The sequence below is a fragment of the Heloderma suspectum genome, chromosome 3, assembly GCF_057233095.1.
Source record: "Heloderma suspectum isolate Gila_16-S chromosome 3, 16-S_ref, whole genome shotgun sequence".
Classification (NCBI taxonomy): domain Eukaryota; kingdom Metazoa; phylum Chordata; class Lepidosauria; order Squamata; family Helodermatidae; genus Heloderma; species Heloderma suspectum.
In genome coordinates, this window is record NC_139460.1 from 122,422,013 (window position 1) to 122,441,297 (window position 19,285).

Genomic DNA, 19,285 nt, shown 5'->3' on the forward strand with positions numbered 1-19,285 from the left:
CAGCAAGAGCAGGGGATAAAAATGGCAAGGAGAAGGTAGACTCACTGAGAGAGGAGGTCCACTGAAGGTGTCTCATCCAAGGGCCTTCAAAAACGTGGAGCTGGCACTGAATATCACCAGTATGCTAAATACAGCACCCAACACTTTGTTGGTGCTCAGTGTATGTCACAGAAGTATAGAAATATGTAGCAGCAGTAGAACACCGAAGCCTACAAGACCAGCAAGAGGGGGAAGTCCTGCACTCTGGTGGGAGTAAATCTTTAACTAGGCACCAGATTGGGTCCACGCAAGTGCAGCTCCTGAGTGTGTGAGCTGCTTCGGTAGATAGGTGGGACATCTCTATGAGTATGGAAGGATGCAACCACAGGGTCGCCCCTCCAGTGAAATAAATGGGACAGCTTTGCAGGCCAGGTAACTCTGTGCCTGCATTAGTGCCAAAAGAGATCACTGGAATGAAGTGATGGTACTTAGACCTGAAAACGGCCAGGTAATCTGTTTGTACTGCTTTGAGCAAAGCTTGGATGGTAAAATTAAAGCATTTAACAATGTGTAATTTTACAAAGCGGCTGCATTTGCTATTGTGTGGGTCTACTAAGAACAATCAATTTATGGCACTCTGACATCTGGTCCTTCAATCAAGTAATTACACAATTTTTCAACACAACTTACAGTTGATTTGGTGATTTTTCCTCCCTATCCTTTCTTGCTTCATAAAATGACAGCTTAATAATAAATACTAGGTCATTAAGGCAAAGGGGAATTTTGCAAACTATTTCAATGCAGTTTAGTTTAGGAATTTGAATATAGATTACCAATTTTACACCACGATTTTTGCCAGATAAAATCTTGTACATCTTTAGTGATTCTGAGGGCATTTTATTATTTCTAAGGTTGAGGGAAATGTAACAGACATACCATATTGCTACTGTCAGGTACTTAGATAACTGATTTGCCTGCTGTACCATTTTGTGATTCAAGAGATAACATGCAATTAACTAAAAATGGATAGAATGCTCTATGTCATTTCCCTCCAGATACTAAAAAAAGAACCTACTCTACAGAGAAGTACACTAACTTCACTTCCCAATATAAGCTAGTATTTCTGGATTAAAATCAGAAGCACACTTCACTCTTACACTGGAATAGGGGTGTGTGTGTGTGTGTGTGTGTGTGTGTACACGTATTTATTTATTTACATTTTTTTTAGGCCACCTTTTAAGGCCAATGCAGATTTCATTATACAAATATAAAATAATAAGAAAAACAAAACCGCCACAAAACTTTGTATATGTATACACACACACCCCTGCAGCATAAAAGGCAGAAATAAGAATCAATGACAATAAAACAGATAAACAGACACAATGATTTAATGTCAACAGTTCTATTGAGGATAAGACCAGAGTATATCTGAAGGATGCATGCTCTCATAGGAAATGGACAAGCTGTTAAACTCTTAATTAGAGGCCTGTATCTGGATACCTCCATCATCTAGGGCAGCGGTAGGCAACCTGGTACCCTCCAGATGTTTTGGACTACAACTCCCATTATCCCTGCCAATTGGCCATGCTGACTGGGACTAATGGGAGTTGTAGTTCAAAACATTTGGAGATAACCAGGTTACCTACCCCTGATCTAGGGTGATACCAGTGGCTACCAGAACCTTCTCAATGGTGGCACCTTGTCAATGGAACTCTCTCCAAATTCCTAATCAACTAACACTTACTTTAATGGACTTTAGGCACCAGCAGAAAACATTTGTTTACTACGGCATTGAGTGTCCTCTAAATTTTGAGGAGTCAGTCTATTTGGTTGATCTCTGCTATGTTATGGTTGGTGCCATTGTATTGTTTTGTTCTATTCTTATGAAGTATTGTTTTAAATCCTGTGAGGATGTCCTGTCTAGTGGATACTTGAGACCCACAGGGGAAGCCAGTAGAATCTGATGGAGTCAGAACAAGGTAGGGAAAGCCTGGTCAAGTAGTCAAAGTCAAGTCACAGTGGGCAAGGTCATGTCACGCAGGTAAAGTCTGGTCAAGGGAGGTAACTCAAGGTGCCACAGGCAAAGTCATGGCAGACGCTCTCTTATGCAGAGGATGCATGAAAACAGGACCTTGGATAGTTCCAAGTCAGCCCTAAAGTTGTCTCCTACTAGGACAATAGGAGGAAGTTGTGGCCTATAGCGTGGTCAGCTCCATCCTCCCATGCCCCTCTGGAGGAGCTGACTGGAATGTTAAAGGGCTGATTTGCTGTCTAAGCCTTTTGCAAGGCTGGGGAGATGACGGTTCTGCCAAAGTATCACCTTCTGAGTCAGAGTACGGTGGGAGGGCCCTGAATAAGATACCGACCTTGTCAGCATCTTCTGAAGCACAGTGAAAGACCTGAGGGCCGAGATTCATGACACAGGGCATCTCAGCAGCCACAGGGTGGTGCAGGTCTCCCTTTCCATCTGCAGACTTGGAGGTCTGTGGCCAGAGAGGGAGATCCATCCTTGTGAGCCTCTTTTGTAGGCACAGAAGCCTCTGCTGCCTTGAGGCTCCACCACTGGTGTTGTGCCCCAAAAAGGATGTGTCCTGTCAGCACAGGCCCAACAGAACTTTGGATCTGGCAGTTCCTCCACCATAGATGCTCCCTCCCCAGCTCTCTTTGGATTGCTCTTTCAGGCTTTCTTGAAAATGTGTATTAAAAATGGGATGTAAATATTTTACATAAACAAACAAACATTTCTGTAATTGGCTTTCATACTGTGGTGCAGCAAAGGCACCACAATGTGCTTTTATCTGGTCCCTTCCTCACTTCCCTGTCTCCTTGCAAGGTCAGTACACACACACACACACACACACACACACATGAGGTGATCTGACTTTTCCATGATTATCCTAAGTATAGTGTAACAGATTAAAAGTGCTGTGGATACTGACTTCAAAAATGCTCTTAACTCGGACTTAAAAACAGAAAAATCTTTTAACATACAAAAAGAAAGGAAACAAAAAAATTGGAGGGAAGTGGCATATTTCTGCTGCTCTTTGGACATGTTTTGGATAACCCCTTATTGCAGGAGTGGGGAATGTTTTTCAGCCCGAGGGGTGAACTGGTTCTGGGCAAGGACATCAGGGGGCACAAGACCCCATTCACTCTCTCCGACACTCATATACACACTCCCTCTTCCTCTTACACTCACATCAACCCTCTATCACTGCGATCAAGCTTTTAAAAAACTCCATTGGAAGCAATGGATGTTTTTTAAGAGCCTAATGCAGCAGAGGAGGGGTGATGTTTTGAGGGCTGGTCATAGCATTGGGGAGAGGAGGGTTCCCTCCTTCACTAGTGGCGTCCCCTACCCAAATGCTCCCCATGCTGTAATTAGGCTTTTAAAAGACTCCGTTGTCACCAATGGGCGTTTTTGAAAAGCATCACTTTCAGTATGGGAAGGAGGAGGGGAAACCCCTTATCTCCAATTGGAGACAAGGATGGGAGTCAGATGGGATGGGACCTCCTGCTGGCTGTACCTGGTGTGGAGGCCGGAGGTTTCCCATCCCTGCCTTAGTGGGAGACAACTGCATACCATTTTAAGTGTTGTTCTTGAAAAAGATGTATTTATTCATTCACTTATTTAAAATACTTGTATCCCTTCCCACTTCATTCAATAGACTCCAAGGCAGTGAATAGCAAATATAAACATAAAATACTGACATCCAAGAGAAGTCTAAAATATACAATAACACCATATCATTAACAATAAAAGAGGCACTAACTAAAAATATACAGCAGACCAAGGCATTTCTCAAATCAAAATGCCTGGGAAAATAATTATGTCTAAACCTGGCACTGAAAGTAATGTAGGTGCCAGACATATCGCTTTGGGAAGGACATTCTATAATCAGGGTGCCACCACTGGAAAAGCCCCCTCCTTTGTTGTTACATAGCACACTTCCAATAAGGTGTATACTTGTAGGAATATCTAGCATACCTCCCAGGCCTGGGCGAAGCCTGTTATCATATCCATCCAGTAGGCCGTCCAAAATCCTGGTGAATATGGTGATGTTATCATTGGTATCATATTTCCCTGAAGCTGTTGGCATTTGTGAGAAGCTGTTAAAAGGAGGAGGGTTGGAGACAACATAAATAAGGATTGGGAGAGACAGCCAATGGATTAAAGGTTGTCTTGATCTCATAAGCATCTCGGATTTGATAGAGAACAGCTTTTGAAGGAGGATTGCAGAAAAATGTACCATCTCTTAGCTGCTTACTCTCTGTGTAACGGATTTCTACCATGAGGTTCTACCACCATGCATTTTCACCTAGCTTCCCCCATATCATTCCCCCAGCCCCCCCCCCCACACACATTCACTTAACTCAGGGGTGGGGAACCTCTTTTAACCCAAGGGTCCTATTCCATTTCAGAGAAAGTCTTGGGGCCGGCATTCCAGTGGTGGGCAGGGCTAAAGACAAAACAGATGAGACCAAAAAGACCAGCATATTGTAGCTTAAAGCGCTTACTGCTAGTAACTAGGCCTTAAGAGAGGCATTTCACACTATTAAAATGGGGGGGGGGACTGTACAAAAGCCTGGAAACTACCAAATGGTGGGTGGTCAGGGGAATGAGGGTGTGGCCATCTGGGAAACCATGGAGGGCCAGACTGGGACTGCAGGAAGCCAGATTTGGCCCCCGGGCCTGAGGTTCTCCATCCCTGACTTAACTTGATCCACTATCATCACCAAAAACCATATAATGCTAGAGTTGGAATTGATCTCAAAGGTCATCAAATAGTCCAACCCCTTGTCAATGCAGGAACTCTGCTACTACATCATGCCTGATAGGTGGTCATCCATCTTCTTCTTAAAAAGTTCTAGTGAAGGAGAGCCCACTACCTTCATTGAATAGCTCATACCCCTGAGTTGTTCTTCCTAATGTTTCATCGAAATCCCCTTTCTTCTCCTTTGAACCCATTGGTTTGGGTCTTACCCCCTGGAGCAACAGAGAACAAATGCGCTCCATCTTCTATGTGACAGCTCTTCAAATATCTGAAGACAGGTAGCAAGTCACCTGTTAATCCTCTCTTCTCTGGGCTAAAGAGGAGTTTGAAGGCTCTCTCCATGCTCAGTCCTTCTCCATGCAATTTGCTCCCTCTACCCCTTCCATTTTTTGAACCCCTTCCCTTGTGAGATGCAACTCTCTACTACTTCTGTGAAGTGCAGATGAGGTGGTAAACCTGTTTGTGGACTGTACCACTTTGAACTGCAAGTGGGGCTCACATGACTGAATGCTCTTCCAGATGTATGTGTGTGTATCCCTATACACAGAAAGCTAGCCTGGCAGGGAGAAAGCTAGGCTGAAGCATTCTTCTCTGTGACATGCTTACTTTCTATGAGAAGGGTAGTTTTTGGATGGAAGACACTCAGTCATGTGAGCCCCCATACGCAGTTTGAAATAGTACAATCACATGAACATAAGCAGAGCTGTGCTGGACCTGACCAAAAGAGACCAATCTAGTCCAGCATTCTGTTCCCATGGTGGCCAACCAAATGTCTATGGGAAGCCCACATGTAGGACATGATCGCAGCAGTACCCTCCTGTTTACATTCCCCAGCAAGTACCATACAGAGGCATATTGCCTCTGATATTGGAGGTAATATATAGCCATCATGACTAGAAGCCATTGATGGCCTTACCTCTGTGCATTTGCCTAATACCCTTTTAAAGCCATCCAACTTGGGTGGTCATCATGACATCTTGTGGTAGCAAATTCCATAGTTTACCTATGCACTGAATGAAGTATTTAATTTTATCTATCCAGAATCTTTCACTATTCAGCTCTGCTGGATGATCCCAGGTTCTAGTATTATGAGAGAGGAAGGGAAAAGTCTCCCTCTGCACTTTTTCTACACCATGCATAATTTTGTAGATCTCTATCATGACTTTCCTTACTCACCATTCTTCTAAGCTAAATAGCCCCAAATGTTGTAAATTTTCTTCACAGGGGAATTGCTCCAGCCCCTTGGCCATTTTAGTTGCCCTTTTCTGCACCGTTTCCAACCCTACAATATCCTTTTTGAGGTGCAGTGACCAGAACTGTACACAGTATTCCAAGCATGGTCTCACCATAGATTTGTATAGGGGCAGAATGATATTAGCAGTTTTATCTCAGTTCCTTTTCTAATTAAGCCCAACTTGGGAGTTTGCCTTTTTCACAGCAACTGCACATTGGGTCAACATTTTTATCAAGCTATCTGCTACAAACCCAAGATCCCTTTCCTGGTCAGGCACCACCAGCTCAGTCCCCATCAGCATATATGTAAAGTCAGGATTATTTTTGCCCCAATGTGACAGCTGCAACAGCTTGTTTTTAATCTTAAGGTGACAATTTTTTTTTCACTCAGAATGATAAAAAAAAATCATTCTTCTGGTTTACCAATATATTTCCTATCAAGTTGCACCACATTTTTTTCGACTCTCCACTGCACTCCCTACATTTCCCTCCTCTTCTGCTATACTCCTGGCTGGTTAGCAGAACCAGTCCTTCCATTAACAGAGTGAGGCGACTGCTTCAGACGGCAGATGTTGGGAAGCAGAAACGGCAGCATCCCAACTGTTCCTCCTGAACTCCCTGGCAGTCCCCCTTTGTTGGAAAAACTGAGAATGGAATGGAAAAACTGAGGACCTTGCTGAGAATGCCACACTATCTGTCCCACCCGCTAAACTAGCCTGCTGCTTCAGGTGTAGTGGACGATACTATCACATAGCCAGCCTTGACGAAAGATTCGACTGCCAGTCCAGCTGGCTTCTGTGTATGGAATGGGAAAGAGGTGCCATCTTGTTCTTTGCCTCAGGCAGCAAAATGTCTTGGGCAGCCCTGCTGGTTAGTCACAAGAATCTGAGGCAAGTAAATGGGAAAAACACATTGCACAAAATTAAAGATTAGTAGCCTATAAATCAAAGGAGTTATTTCTTAATTTGATTCTACTCACCATCAACAAGCCATTCTAATGAAGTTGCACCCAGAGGATCAAATTCTGACATCTGCTACACAAAGTCTTTAGCAAAATTTTAATCCTGCCGAATTGTTGTTACCAGCAGTGACAGCAAGAATGATACGTAATGCTGAAGTGAACATTGAGCAAAACCATGACAGAAACCAGGTCTTCTGATGACCAGTCCCCTAGCCATTCTTCCTTAGTATAGTCAACACAGATGGCCTCAGGGGTGGAAAAGGAATTAGGACCAGTGAAATAGCTGCTGCAGGCATGCCATCACCAGTACCAGCACCATAACTATTAGCCTTCTTAATTACAAACAAATTAGAATGACAGAAATCTAAATTTGTCAGTCACACGATAGTATTACACATAACAACAGAACGTGCCAAGTATCATTATGGTAAAAATCCAATGCGTTAAACTAAAGAACCCCTGTTATCAAAAAAAAAGAAAAGAAAAAGAACGATCACGAACCATCTGTGGACAGTAACACTTAGACACCAGTATAAGGCTACTAAATCAATGCTTCTGTCTCAGGGGTGTTGAAGCCCAGAAGTCTGGAGGTCCTGGGGTACCAATCTGGCCCTCTAGGTTTCCCCAGATGGCCACCGCTCCTTCCCCACATCACCACACGTTTCCTGGTTCCACCCCAACCACCAATGGTTTGGTGGCTTCCCGGCTTTTGTGCAGTTTCCCCTCCATTCTAAAAGGCTGACATGTCTCTCCTAAGGCTGAGTCACTGGCAGTAGGAACTTCAAGCTAAAATATGCTGGGATTTGTGCCCTTTTGGCTTTCCCCACCACTGGAATGCACCACCTCTCCCTGAGCTTCTCAGAAATTGAATTCAGCCCTTGGGCTGAAAGAGGTTTGACAACCTTGCATCAGAAGATACCCAAGGGGCCTGCAAGCCAAAGATATGACTGGTTACTTCAAATCAATATGTGAATTGAGGCCTCCCTGACCTTTGTAGCTTCTGGTCAAGTGTCCCTCTCCTGCCTGACCTTTCTCTTTCCAGTTCTCCTTCCTCCTTCCAGCCTCCTGTGGACCACTCCTTATTCCCTCGATGGGTTGCCTTCTCAGGTCCCTGCCCCCCGCTTGTCCTGTGTGTCATAGAATCATAGAACAGTAGGGTTGGAAGGGGCCTACAAGGCCATCAAGTCCAACCCCCTGCTCAGTGCAGGAATCCAAGTCAGAGCATCCCTGACAGATGACTGACCAGCCTCGTCTTGAATGCCTCCAGTGTGGGAGAGCCCACTGCCTCCCTAGGTGTCTCTTCTTCTGCTCCCCTTTCCCTAGGACTCTCTGCCAATGGAAGACAGGGAACATTAGGATCAGAGCAGTTTATCTGAGGTCAACCAGAATGACCCTTCCATCTACCTTCTGTGCCTCTCTATGATACTAGGGCAGCTCAGCCAATCATTGCCAGAGAGTCCATCACAGTCACTGCCACACAATCTCTTACAGCCCTTCAATATCCGATCTCTATAGGTGGTTCCAGGAACTCCAGCCTTCCCAGTTTCCATACTCCTTAACGTCTGCTTCCTTTGGGCTGAATGATTCAATGTGCCAATGATAGAGAAGGAGGCTATGAATATGTGCATTAAGGAACTGTCTTCGTGCTTGGAAATTAACAGTTCCTAATGTTATTGAATGACAAGATCGGATGGTGTTCTTTAGTTCTTGCATCCCAAAAGCAGTCTAAAAAAATCCCTCCAGCCATTATGTGTGTTTGAAAGGGTAAAGCCTAGACATTTATTTAGAAATGTAGGAACAGCACGTCAAGTAAACACAAACCAGTGAGAAATGTTACTAATGTACATAGCGTTCAGTTACTCAGGCTGAAACGTGGGAAGAGCTGAAATCTTTTATGCAATTTCTCCTCTGTAAGGGCAGTAAAAGGACACCACCATGTATCTCTCCCCCCCCCCCCCCGCATGGATTGAAAAATGAAATTGTGCTTTAAGGAAACATTAAGTCTAAAAAATGCTCATGATTCTTGTCTAACCCAATCCTCTCCCGCTCCCAGTATTCTCTAGAAGCAATTACATCCTATGTTATGTAATATAATATAAGTACTTGAACTGCTACATTGTAAAACTATCTGAAAACAAGGAATCCAAGGAGCTATTTGGAAAGGAAAGTCTGCATTGTTTGGCACACGGCCAGCTGACATGTTCTGGAAGTGTGCCGGTGAGCTTTCCTTTATTACACAAACTATTAATGCTTTGTAGAGCTTTGGTGCAATTTCTGTTTAAAGCTGCCTATAAAGAAACAACTTGGTGGGTGGGGGGAATGGGAACAGAAAAAGGGGGAGAACATGGAGCCTGAAATAAATCTCTAGTAATTTCCAGGGCCTAATTTAGCATCATGTGCAAGCCTCGCCATCAAATAACTCTCAAGATCTCATCATCTTATTTCACACACACGTACGCATCTGCGCATGTAATCTGACAGGCTCTGAACCAAATAGTAACAGGGACTGTGATGCTGAAGATGCTGAAAGATTTAGCTCTCTATGTGAGTGATGTGAACCCCTCTTCCACCCTGCTTTGAGATTTCATTTTGCTGGACATTTTTTGATGGTCTCAGTGAAGCAGAACTGATTGTGCTATTAAATTGTTTTGGCAAGAGGCACAATTGCTTGATTCAGCACATGTTTACCTGTGCAAAATTTTGGCTGTTAGCATTTTTAATTTTCCAAGCTTCTCCAATTTCAGAAAGAGAGCTCAGCACCCAAAATAACCCTATGTATAATCTGGTTCCAATCACTGACTACCTTGACTGGTTGAGTACACATGTCTGGAGTAAATGTAGCACCAATTAGCATCACCGATGCAATGAACATGGACTTGAGCACGCTCCGGGAGAGAGCAGAGGACAGGAAGGCCTGGCGTGCTGTGGTCCAGGGGGTCACGAAGAGTCGGACACGACTGAACGACTGAACAACAACAACAACCAACTCACAACTTGGTACCAGTTGTGAGTTGGTACAAACCAGCACCACTAAGCACCTCTGAATGCACTCAGAATGTGGTGATCACTACTCTGAACCCTCAGCTCTTTGTTATTAAAGATCATTTCCAGTTGCTAAGTAAAAAAAATAGTGTCATTTGGAAAATCCATTGTGGGCCACATCACACATTATCTGTTTCTTACACACAGAATATTATTGCAGAAGACATTGTATGACACTCACAAGTAGATCATTACCTAGGATTATGACACACAGCTCACTGATGTACACACTCTGGGAAGTTTCAACCTGCTTTGGCACCCCACAGTGTGACAAAACCTTTGTACATGGAGCAAAATCTATGCATGTACATGTGGAAGTCCTCTAAGAAGAAGCATCACTGCGCATGGAGATCTGGTGCTAGGTCAACCCTCCCCAGTAAGGTGCCTTCCAGATGTTTTAGGCTTTCTCCCATCAGCCCCAGCCAATATGGCCAATTGTCAGGAATTGTCAGCGCCAGGTTACACAAGACTCCCCTAGGTGGTGGTGGCCATGTTCCTGTTGTTTTTGTTTTTCTTGTTGTCGGCAGCTGTTGTGCCATCTGTACCACTCCTGCTAGCCTATTTAATCTGGCAGAAATTAGCATTTGCTTCTGTCCTAGTTCTGGAGGAAGAGATTTGTGAAACTTCAGAAAAAATGGTACTTACTACATTTATATCCTCCACGGAGATCAGAGAAGCATTTTAGCTGTGCTACAACAACCTTGTGTGGTAGGTTAGGTCGAGAAATAGTGACTCGCCCAAGGCCAGCCATTGAGTTCCATGGCTGACCAAGAATAACCACATTCGAATCAAACATCCCAGCTCAGCCTCCCACAACCTGGCGCTCTCTGGAAGTTTTGGATGACAACTCCCAGCATTCCTAACCATTGGCCATGTTGTCCGGGATGGATGGGAGAAGAAGTCCAAAATTTCTGGATAGCACCAGGTTAGGGATGACTGTTCTAGCTACTGTATAAGACTGGTATACACTGTAGTTCCCCATCTGCTTCAATCATACATCCATTAGCAATTGAATTCTCTGAGTGCTGAACTTTATATAGCCAAAATGGCACCACCCACGAACAAGACAAAGGTATCAGCATGTTTGGGGGAAGTCCAAGGTTTGCAGAAGTACACAAAATATTTAGGGGGGACTCTACCCCCCCCAAAAAAAAAACAGCCATGCTCCATGGCCACAGAATGCTGACTGACTCTTGGGGCAGGGAGTGGAATGGAATGTCTGGAAACCTGAACAGGCAGCACTCTACACTGCAACACTTTGTTGCAGGTCCCACTTGTCCTTTCCTGTAACACAGGTTCAGCAACACTGAAAGACGAGAGAGACATGTCATTTTATTGAAGGGTATGGTGGCCACGATGCATTGCCAAAAAAGAGGACACAAGAGGACATGATTTTGCACTAAAATTTGCATATCTTAGTCTATATGTAGACATGCAAATTTAGAAATAATTACTGTAATCTAAACAGAAATAAAATACATCTCACCACAGTGGGATATACTGTGACCAGGTGGCCTGTGTGCCTGTTCGTCCAGGTGCTAACCTTTGATGGGCAACTTCAAGGCCCTTGCTTGCCTTCCTTGTGGCTCTTTTTAAACCAGCCCTTCAAATAGAGCACTGTCCTCTGTAAAGTAGGACACATGACATGGCCATCCCATGACGTTCAGCAGAAAAGGCAGTTTGGTCATATCAGAAAGAAAGTAATGGGGAGTATTTAGAGCCGCATCCCTCAACCTGGTGCTCTCCAGATTTTTTACTACAACTCCCAGAATTCCTGATCATTGGCCATGCAGACTGGCGCTGATAGGAGCTGATGTCCAAAACATCTGGAGGGCACTGGGCTGGTGAAGGCTGATTTAGAGCTATTAAAGCAAAGCTTTCTTGAAATGTTCAAAACACCCATAAATATCCAACAGAGAAGAATCCTATGTCAACAAAGGCTTCAACTATGGGGCTTCTTCCATTTGTATGACTAAACCTGAAGAATTGCATTTGACCTCACATTAAATGTAGGCCCTAAGCAATTCATTATTGTCACAGATATTTGTTATTATTGCATATACTACACTCCTGGAAACAGGGATTTCACATACTGCAGAAAGTGCATATTTCTGCAATTGTGTCATGAGTGTCTCCTACCAGCAGAGAGACATTGCCAGAACTCTGAAAATTATTATTTTTAATGATTTGTTCACTGAGTAAATTTGATTCTTGGTCTCTGCAATGAAGCAAAACAAAAGAACAAGAGGTAGAGGCAATATTTTACAGTATCTTCTTAAAGAGGCGGGATGGCTTAAGGCAGACAAATGTTTTTAAGAAAGTTGAAAGTGGCTTCAGAGAACCATTGCTTCCCACGGTGTACACATACATTTCCTGTGTCCTACTGTTTCCTCTGATGAAACAGGTTTGACAGGTCTTTAAACCATTCAAAAATCTGCATAACATTTTTCACCAGTGGGAAAAGTGGGATGTGTGCACATCATGAGCAGCAATCACTCATTCAAACTCTGAAAAATTATGATCTCAGTGTCCCTCCCTACCATGCATGTACTTTTTTCTTCACTTTCATACATTCTTGCCTAGGATAACCAGATATAATAATGGACAGAGCTCCAGTACTTTTAATACTTATGTAGTGGAGCAAGATTTTGAAAGTGAATGGGTAGAGAACCTGCACTGAAGAAATGCTCTCTTCCTCCCAGCTACTATGGCTGGTACCTGAGCAATATCCTCTGGTCATCCTGGAGCACATATACATATCCAGTGTTGTGTCAGGACTAGTGCTAATGACATAATAAACCAACGCTTCGCAACATAACTAGCACAATGGGAAAAATGGTGGTGTGGCAGAAAAAGGGGGCAATTTCTTTAAAACGAGGCATACGCTGCCTTAGGACTCGCCATGTGCAAGTTTTCCAGTTTTCCAGTTCTCCAGAATTCTTTGTTAGGCGAGATGGCAAATAAAGCAAAACAAGAGAGGAGGGCAGGCAAAAAGCTGGCTGATGCTGAAGCCATGGAACCACATTTAGTTACAGTCTTAAGGAAGAATGTGGGAGGAGGTTGCAGACATTTAAATGAAGCTCTGCTAGGTCCCTTGGACTGCTGGGATGAAGAAACAAACAAAGGTTGATCCCGACACACATTTTTGAAATATAAAAGCCAGCTATTACCCAGATCTATCTCCATTCTTAGTTGAAACACACAGGTTCCTTGAATATTGTTTTATGTTTGCTAATGTGGTTTGACAAGATATCCTGGGCACATTCTAGATTTGAGCCCCTAGTACATGAAAATTGTATTCATTCATTCATTCATTAATTCATTCATGTACTTATTTGATTTCTATCCTGCCTTTCCACCCAAAAATGGAGCTTAAGGTGTCTAATAATAATAAGACCAAGAATAGTACTAAAACTTAATTAAAACAATAATCAAAACAAATAAATTACAAACACAATTACAAGCACAATAAAGAAATAATTAAAAACCCAGCCAATTAGAACCTGCTTAAACAACAGACCAGCTTATAGACCAAAGGCCTGCTGGAATATAAACACCTTTGCTTTCTGGTGGAAGGACAACAGAGGGGGAATTGCAGAGCCTGTGAGTAGCCACTGCAAAGGCCCTCTCTCACATGCCCACCAAGCCTACCTCCAATGGTGGCAGGACTGAGAGAAGGGCCTCCCCAGAAGGCCTTAAAACCCAGGTAGGCTTGCATGGGAGAATGCAGTCTTTCAGAAAATGGCACAGTGCATGTGAACAATTGATTTGGCTCTGCATCTGCATTAAGGTATGGGAAGCCTCTATAGGAAGAAAGACTATTAGCATCTCACCACCATTGTGATCTCTTCTTTATGCTAATACGTTGCATGTGGAGAAGGAGATCTGCAGACCTATCCAGTCAATCTTCATGGGATCCCTTTCCTTGCAACCAATGGGGCAGGGGGTTGGGGAGGGGAAGAACTGCTGGCACAAAGAGGACAAAAGCTACTGCTCCACCTCCCACCCTGGCCAGCATGAGCTGGCCAGATTTTGAAAGTGGTGGATCGTCCCCCCACACTTCTTCTTCTTATCCTTATTGTGACTTTCATGTTACACATTGCACATTATTTTGAGACCTTCTCCCTGATGACTAACAGAGATACATTAATAATCTTGGTATGATTTTCTGTAATACTAAAACTAAAGCTGAACTGAATTTGGGAGGAACTTTCTCCACTGTTAAAGCTTTAGCTAGAAATCAGCATTCCAAAAATTAGTACTTTAAAACTTTGACAGATTTCAGATTTACAATGAACTCTCTTTCAGCTCTACTTCCTTAGTATTTATTCATTTCCAGGATTGATATTTTACTACTTCTTCTTGGCCAATAAAGGCTATCCTAGTGGCCACAAAGAATTTAGCTGCACAGCAGCCTATGAAGTGAAGAGATCTCTAGTTTGTACAATGACTAGGGGTTGCGGGGGGGGGGGGACATATATTGAATCACTTATAGTATATTGGATTTTAGTTTACTACTTTTACAAAATACACCATAAAACAAAAAGTAATTACAGAAGTGCCTGGCTGTGACAAATGGTAACAATAGATGTCAAGTGGCTACATTGAAAATGCTGCTTAGAATTATTGGACCAAGCCTTATGAAGATCTATATGGCATTTCTGAGGATTCCCCAAACATTTCACAAGCTAGTTACTACACCGCAGCTAAACGAGGACAGAATTTCTCTGCTGTATTATGCACATTTTCATACCCCCCTGCATTGCCGAGAAAGAGCTGAGCATCTGAGTAGTCTACAGCCAACATTGCAGTGAATTAGGAACTTCACCCCTGCAGTTGATTCTGGGCATTTGTTTGGCAAGTTTTACCAGTTTAAAAGCTGTTTTGCTAAAGCCCTAAGGACAAAATGGCATAATGCAGAATGGCTGCCTATTCTCTGCTGGGCTGGTGGAGTCCTCATAATGGCACTTTCTTCCAGTTCGTTGAGAAAGCTTCATCAGGAATCATACAAGAGGGATCATTTTTCCTGGTTCTGGCCCTTCAATTAGGTATTCTACAGAATCAGATCACTGGATTGAATCCAGTACATCTTCTAACACACCTGCATGCCTTCTTGTGAACAACCACACATTTTCACTTCATTTTTACAGTGCTGCATAAAACACAGAAGGCACAAGGTTTACTATCTTAGAAAATGCTGACTTGCACTCAGAATCATAGTAGTGGAACGGATTCATAAGATGGATTCTTTAGCCCAGGGGTGGACAGAAGGTATATTTCCAGATGTTTTGGACTTCAACTCCTATAAGCCCTGCCAGCATGGCCAAGGGTCAGGAATGCTGGGAGTTGAAGTCCAAAATATTTGGAGCTTTTCTACACTAGCCGGTTAATTCACTATTAATCCACTGTATACTTCTGGTTTCATCACAGAACTGAGATCTGAATATTATGCAAGGAGTGTTTCCTTTCCTGCTTTTCCACTACATATCCTCTAGGTGGCACTGTGGTATAGTGGAATAGTGCAAACACACAAGAGGAAATTGTGCTTTCTTTTGCTTTCACAATTGCCACATTTTCCCTGCTCTACAAAAACGCGCCAAAAGTGCCGGTTAGACACAGAAGCTAAATTGGAGAGTCATGATGTCATCTAAAGAATGTGAGTAGGGAATGGCAAGTGCATGATAAATGCTTTGTGTAGAAAAGCCCTTGTAGATCTACTTTCTGCCCACCCCCGCTTTAGCCAAACCTCTTACTTTAAAATAAGATAAGCTAATAAGTGCGAAGGGAATCAAACTGGGATCTTTGAAGATCAGGCATAGTGTCCCTAAGTCCTGCACCACCTAGGCTGCTGGCCAGAGGCAGCAACTACAGGCAAGTTGAACTGGACATGACAACCATTCTACCCAGAATCCTCCTGATCTCAGGTGAACCCAGAAAGCCAATCCCATGCCACTGCCTATTCTAAAGCTCTCAGATTTGCTGCATCCCCTCACTTCGGAAACTTGTTGCTGTGGCCAATATACCCATCCCAGTTTCTTGCCAGCTTCCTGACACTACTCCTTAACACACACACTAACAATGGAAAACTCACTCTATTGCTGAAGTGTTTTGAAGTGGCTTTGGAAATGGCAATGATGCAAGCACAGCAGGAAGGGCAAGCATTTTTCATTTCCTGTTTCTGCAGTTTCCCCAACTTGTTTCCTCCAGCTTGCATCTCTCCTTTTTGGGCAAGATGTGAAAGCTCTATTTCAATGCGTCGGAGAAGCAAAGAAACAGAAACGTTTGCTTTCTAATCACTCCCCCGACCCCATCCTAACTCCTAACATGCCCAAATATGCTCTTAGAGTTAGAATTTTTTCCCTAATTTTTAATTACTTTTACTTCCCAGCTGCTTTAAAACAACTGCACCTCATCCAGTCTTCAGGGGTCAGGGTAAACATTGCTGTCCCTCTTCTTTCTGAGGTTTTTTTTTTATGATTTGGAAACTGTTAGCAAACCTCCTTTTTATTTCATTCCTGGCTAAATATGCCTGTAATGACAATTAGCTTAACATGTTGCTCATTAGTACACTGCCAATGCACAACACACTCAGGTACTTTAATTTGAAGCAGCAAAAGCAGCAGGACTTCTTTCTGTATTCTTGTATCTGCCACCTTGTAAAAGCAAAGACGGAGGGCTGGTCTACAAGTCACACTACAAACACACCAACTGTATACCAGTTTAACTGTCCTGACTTCCCACAAAGAATCCTGGGAAATGTAGTGTAGTGAGGGTGTGAAGAAGTCTCTACAAGAGATCTCTAACCTCCTGCACAGAACTACAATTCCCAGAGTTCCCTGGGCAAACAGAATGACTATTAAAGCAGTTTAGGTCTGTAGTCATATAATGGTATGAATGGGACCTGGCTGACTCCTTCTCCTCCTCTGTGTTGGGCCCAAACCCATCACTGCTCCCTTGACAAAAGCCTCAAACATGAGGGATAGTGTTGGCCTCACTCTCACCCCTTCTCCTCCTTTAGTCCAGTATGATCTTGGGAATGATACAGGGCGTCCTCCTAGCTCCAGCCACCACCTTTCTTCCAAATCTCTGTTCCTGCTATACCTGTTTCCTCCCAGCTCCCTGAACTACTGCAAGACTTCCCTCCTTATAGGAACATCTGACAAGTGTCCTGGACACTCAGGCAACCAGGCCAACAAGTTGCTTTCAGCTGGGATGAGTGATCACATTGGTGTACATCCTAGTTGCTCCAGTGACCCAACCCTTGCTTCTGGCTCCTTGGCCTCAGTACATCTCATCTCAACCATGATGCTCTTTCCATTAAGGTCTACTATGAGTTCCTGCTGAGATAATAATGCCCAGACATTTAGCTTCTATTTTAACCAGTTTCAGTTGGTTCTGTGATTTCAGCAGATGAAAAACTGAGGATGGATCAGATACAATGAAAAGATCTTTGCTTCTTCATAGTCGAGGTGCTGAGATCTAAATGTCTGCAACATCTGGCTTGGTTGTTATATGGAACCCAGCATTTGGCTGATCTTTACTACTACACTGTTTTCTTAAAATAAGAGTTCTACCAAGTTCTGAGGAAATTATGATGATGTATTTTAAAAGTGAAAACATCTAGAATATATTTCTTGTTAAAACTGACATTCTCATTAAAATCCACTGGGGTTACACCATTAATTGCAAAAACACCAGAGCAACTAAATGTAGCGACTTTGGATTAAAAACAACATTTCTAAGTCCTTTCCTTTATATCACACAATTGAGATATTCCCTAATGAGTTTGTGAAAAGTGTCAATTAGAAGAGAGTTCAAAAATTGCCTATTTCCCAAATAGAATAGTAGGACTCAGGCTAATAGGAAGAAATAACATTTAGCCTTTAGAAAAGACTTCACAGCATTTTATGTTAACAGACAGTCAAATCCAATGCATGTCTGCTTGAATAGGTCCCACTGCTAGCAATCTTTTTAACAATCCTATAACACAGGGCAGTTTGATTCCCATATTTTAAATGGGGGACTGCAGCTCAGAGTGGGCAGCTTGCCTGAAGACCAGCTAATGAGTCTATGGTTTCAGAAGCACACAGTAAACTTCTGAAAGGCTGGCTGGGGGATGCTGGGAGTTTTAGTCCAACACATCTGGAGGGCACCAGGTTGGGAAAGGCTGCAGGAAACTGTTAAATGAAAGGATCAGTCCTCAGAACAAAAATGACTATATTTTCCTGTACTTTTAAAGACTTACTAGTGAGAACAGAAACGGTTCTTTAAAAAAAGAAGACATTAATTTTACTGTTCAGTGCTATAATAGCATTTCTGCTTCTGCTATTTCTGCTTCCTAGCCCTTGAAACCTATTGGGAATCTTTCTTTCAGGTGACTGATACAGTCATGCTGACTTCTGTGATCCCAGCACACTGAAATACTACAACACAAGCCTGACTCTTCTTAACCAGGAATGGGTGAGCACCCACCTGCTCAGCCCATAAATCAGTTGGTCTGCTTGACTGTTTGAGTCAAACACTTGAGAAATCTCAATGGTGTAGGTCAAAAACAACAACAACTTGGAACAGTCAAGTAGCCCGATTCTCACTCCATCCTCCAAATTTCCCTGCCTCTTCCACTTTCTCACTCTCTCCCTGTCAGCCTCCACGCCTTTCCCTAAGGAAAAAAACCCCTTACTTCGGGGAAGATCAAGGGGGGTGGGGTGCCAGCCAGTGCAAGGCAGGAGACAAGGGACCATGTGGCTTGCAGTCAAGACCCATGATACAAGGGAAAAGTTTCACAGAGTGTGTCATTTGTGGCGGAGAGGCCCTGCTCTCCCGCCCTCCGCTTTCCCCTTGGAGGGTGTATGGGAACTGACAAGAAGAGTCAATGGTGTCATCAAGGAAAGGCTTTGGGGCAGAGGTCCAGGGCCCTGCTGAGTAGGAGGGCCTCAAATGCAGCAGGGCTCACTTGCCACATTTTGAAATAATACACATTACCATCTATGGAGGAGGACTTCGTAAGACCATTAAGTCCAGAGTCTAATATTACCTAACTGCACCACTAGTGAAAGCAGAGGAACAGTGGAGGAAGGAATTTTGACACTGGCCCAGCATGAAGAGGGGCCCAGCCAAACTCAAAAGGGGGTGGTCCATTTGACTACGGGGGTGCACATTTTTAGTCGTGTCCCCCCATTTCAATTACTGGGAGCAGCTCTGTCCATCTTTGGAGGCAACAGAAGGTGGGTGTGCAAGTGACTCCCACTTCTAGGCAACATGTGAAGGAGGAATGAGTACATCTGCTTTGCTG

At 43.4% G+C, this 19,285-nt stretch overlaps 2 protein-coding genes across 2 annotated transcripts in view; one reads left to right on the forward strand and one right to left on the reverse strand.

The window, feature by feature from the left end:
• GABRA5 (gamma-aminobutyric acid type A receptor subunit alpha5) overlaps positions 1–19,285 on the reverse strand; it is a 73,544-nt gene that overhangs the window by 53,572 nt on the left and 687 nt on the right. Inside the window, exon 2 of the mRNA XM_084841779.1 lies at positions 3,971–4,092. Coding sequence (XP_084697905.1) covers positions 3,971–4,092 — 122 coding nt within the window. The remainder of the gene's footprint in view (positions 1–3,970; positions 4,093–19,285) is intronic.
• Positions 1–19,285, forward strand: part of GABRB3 (gamma-aminobutyric acid type A receptor subunit beta3) — a 258,047-nt gene that overhangs the window by 45,440 nt on the left and 193,322 nt on the right. The gene's annotated exons all lie outside the window — the stretch shown is intronic.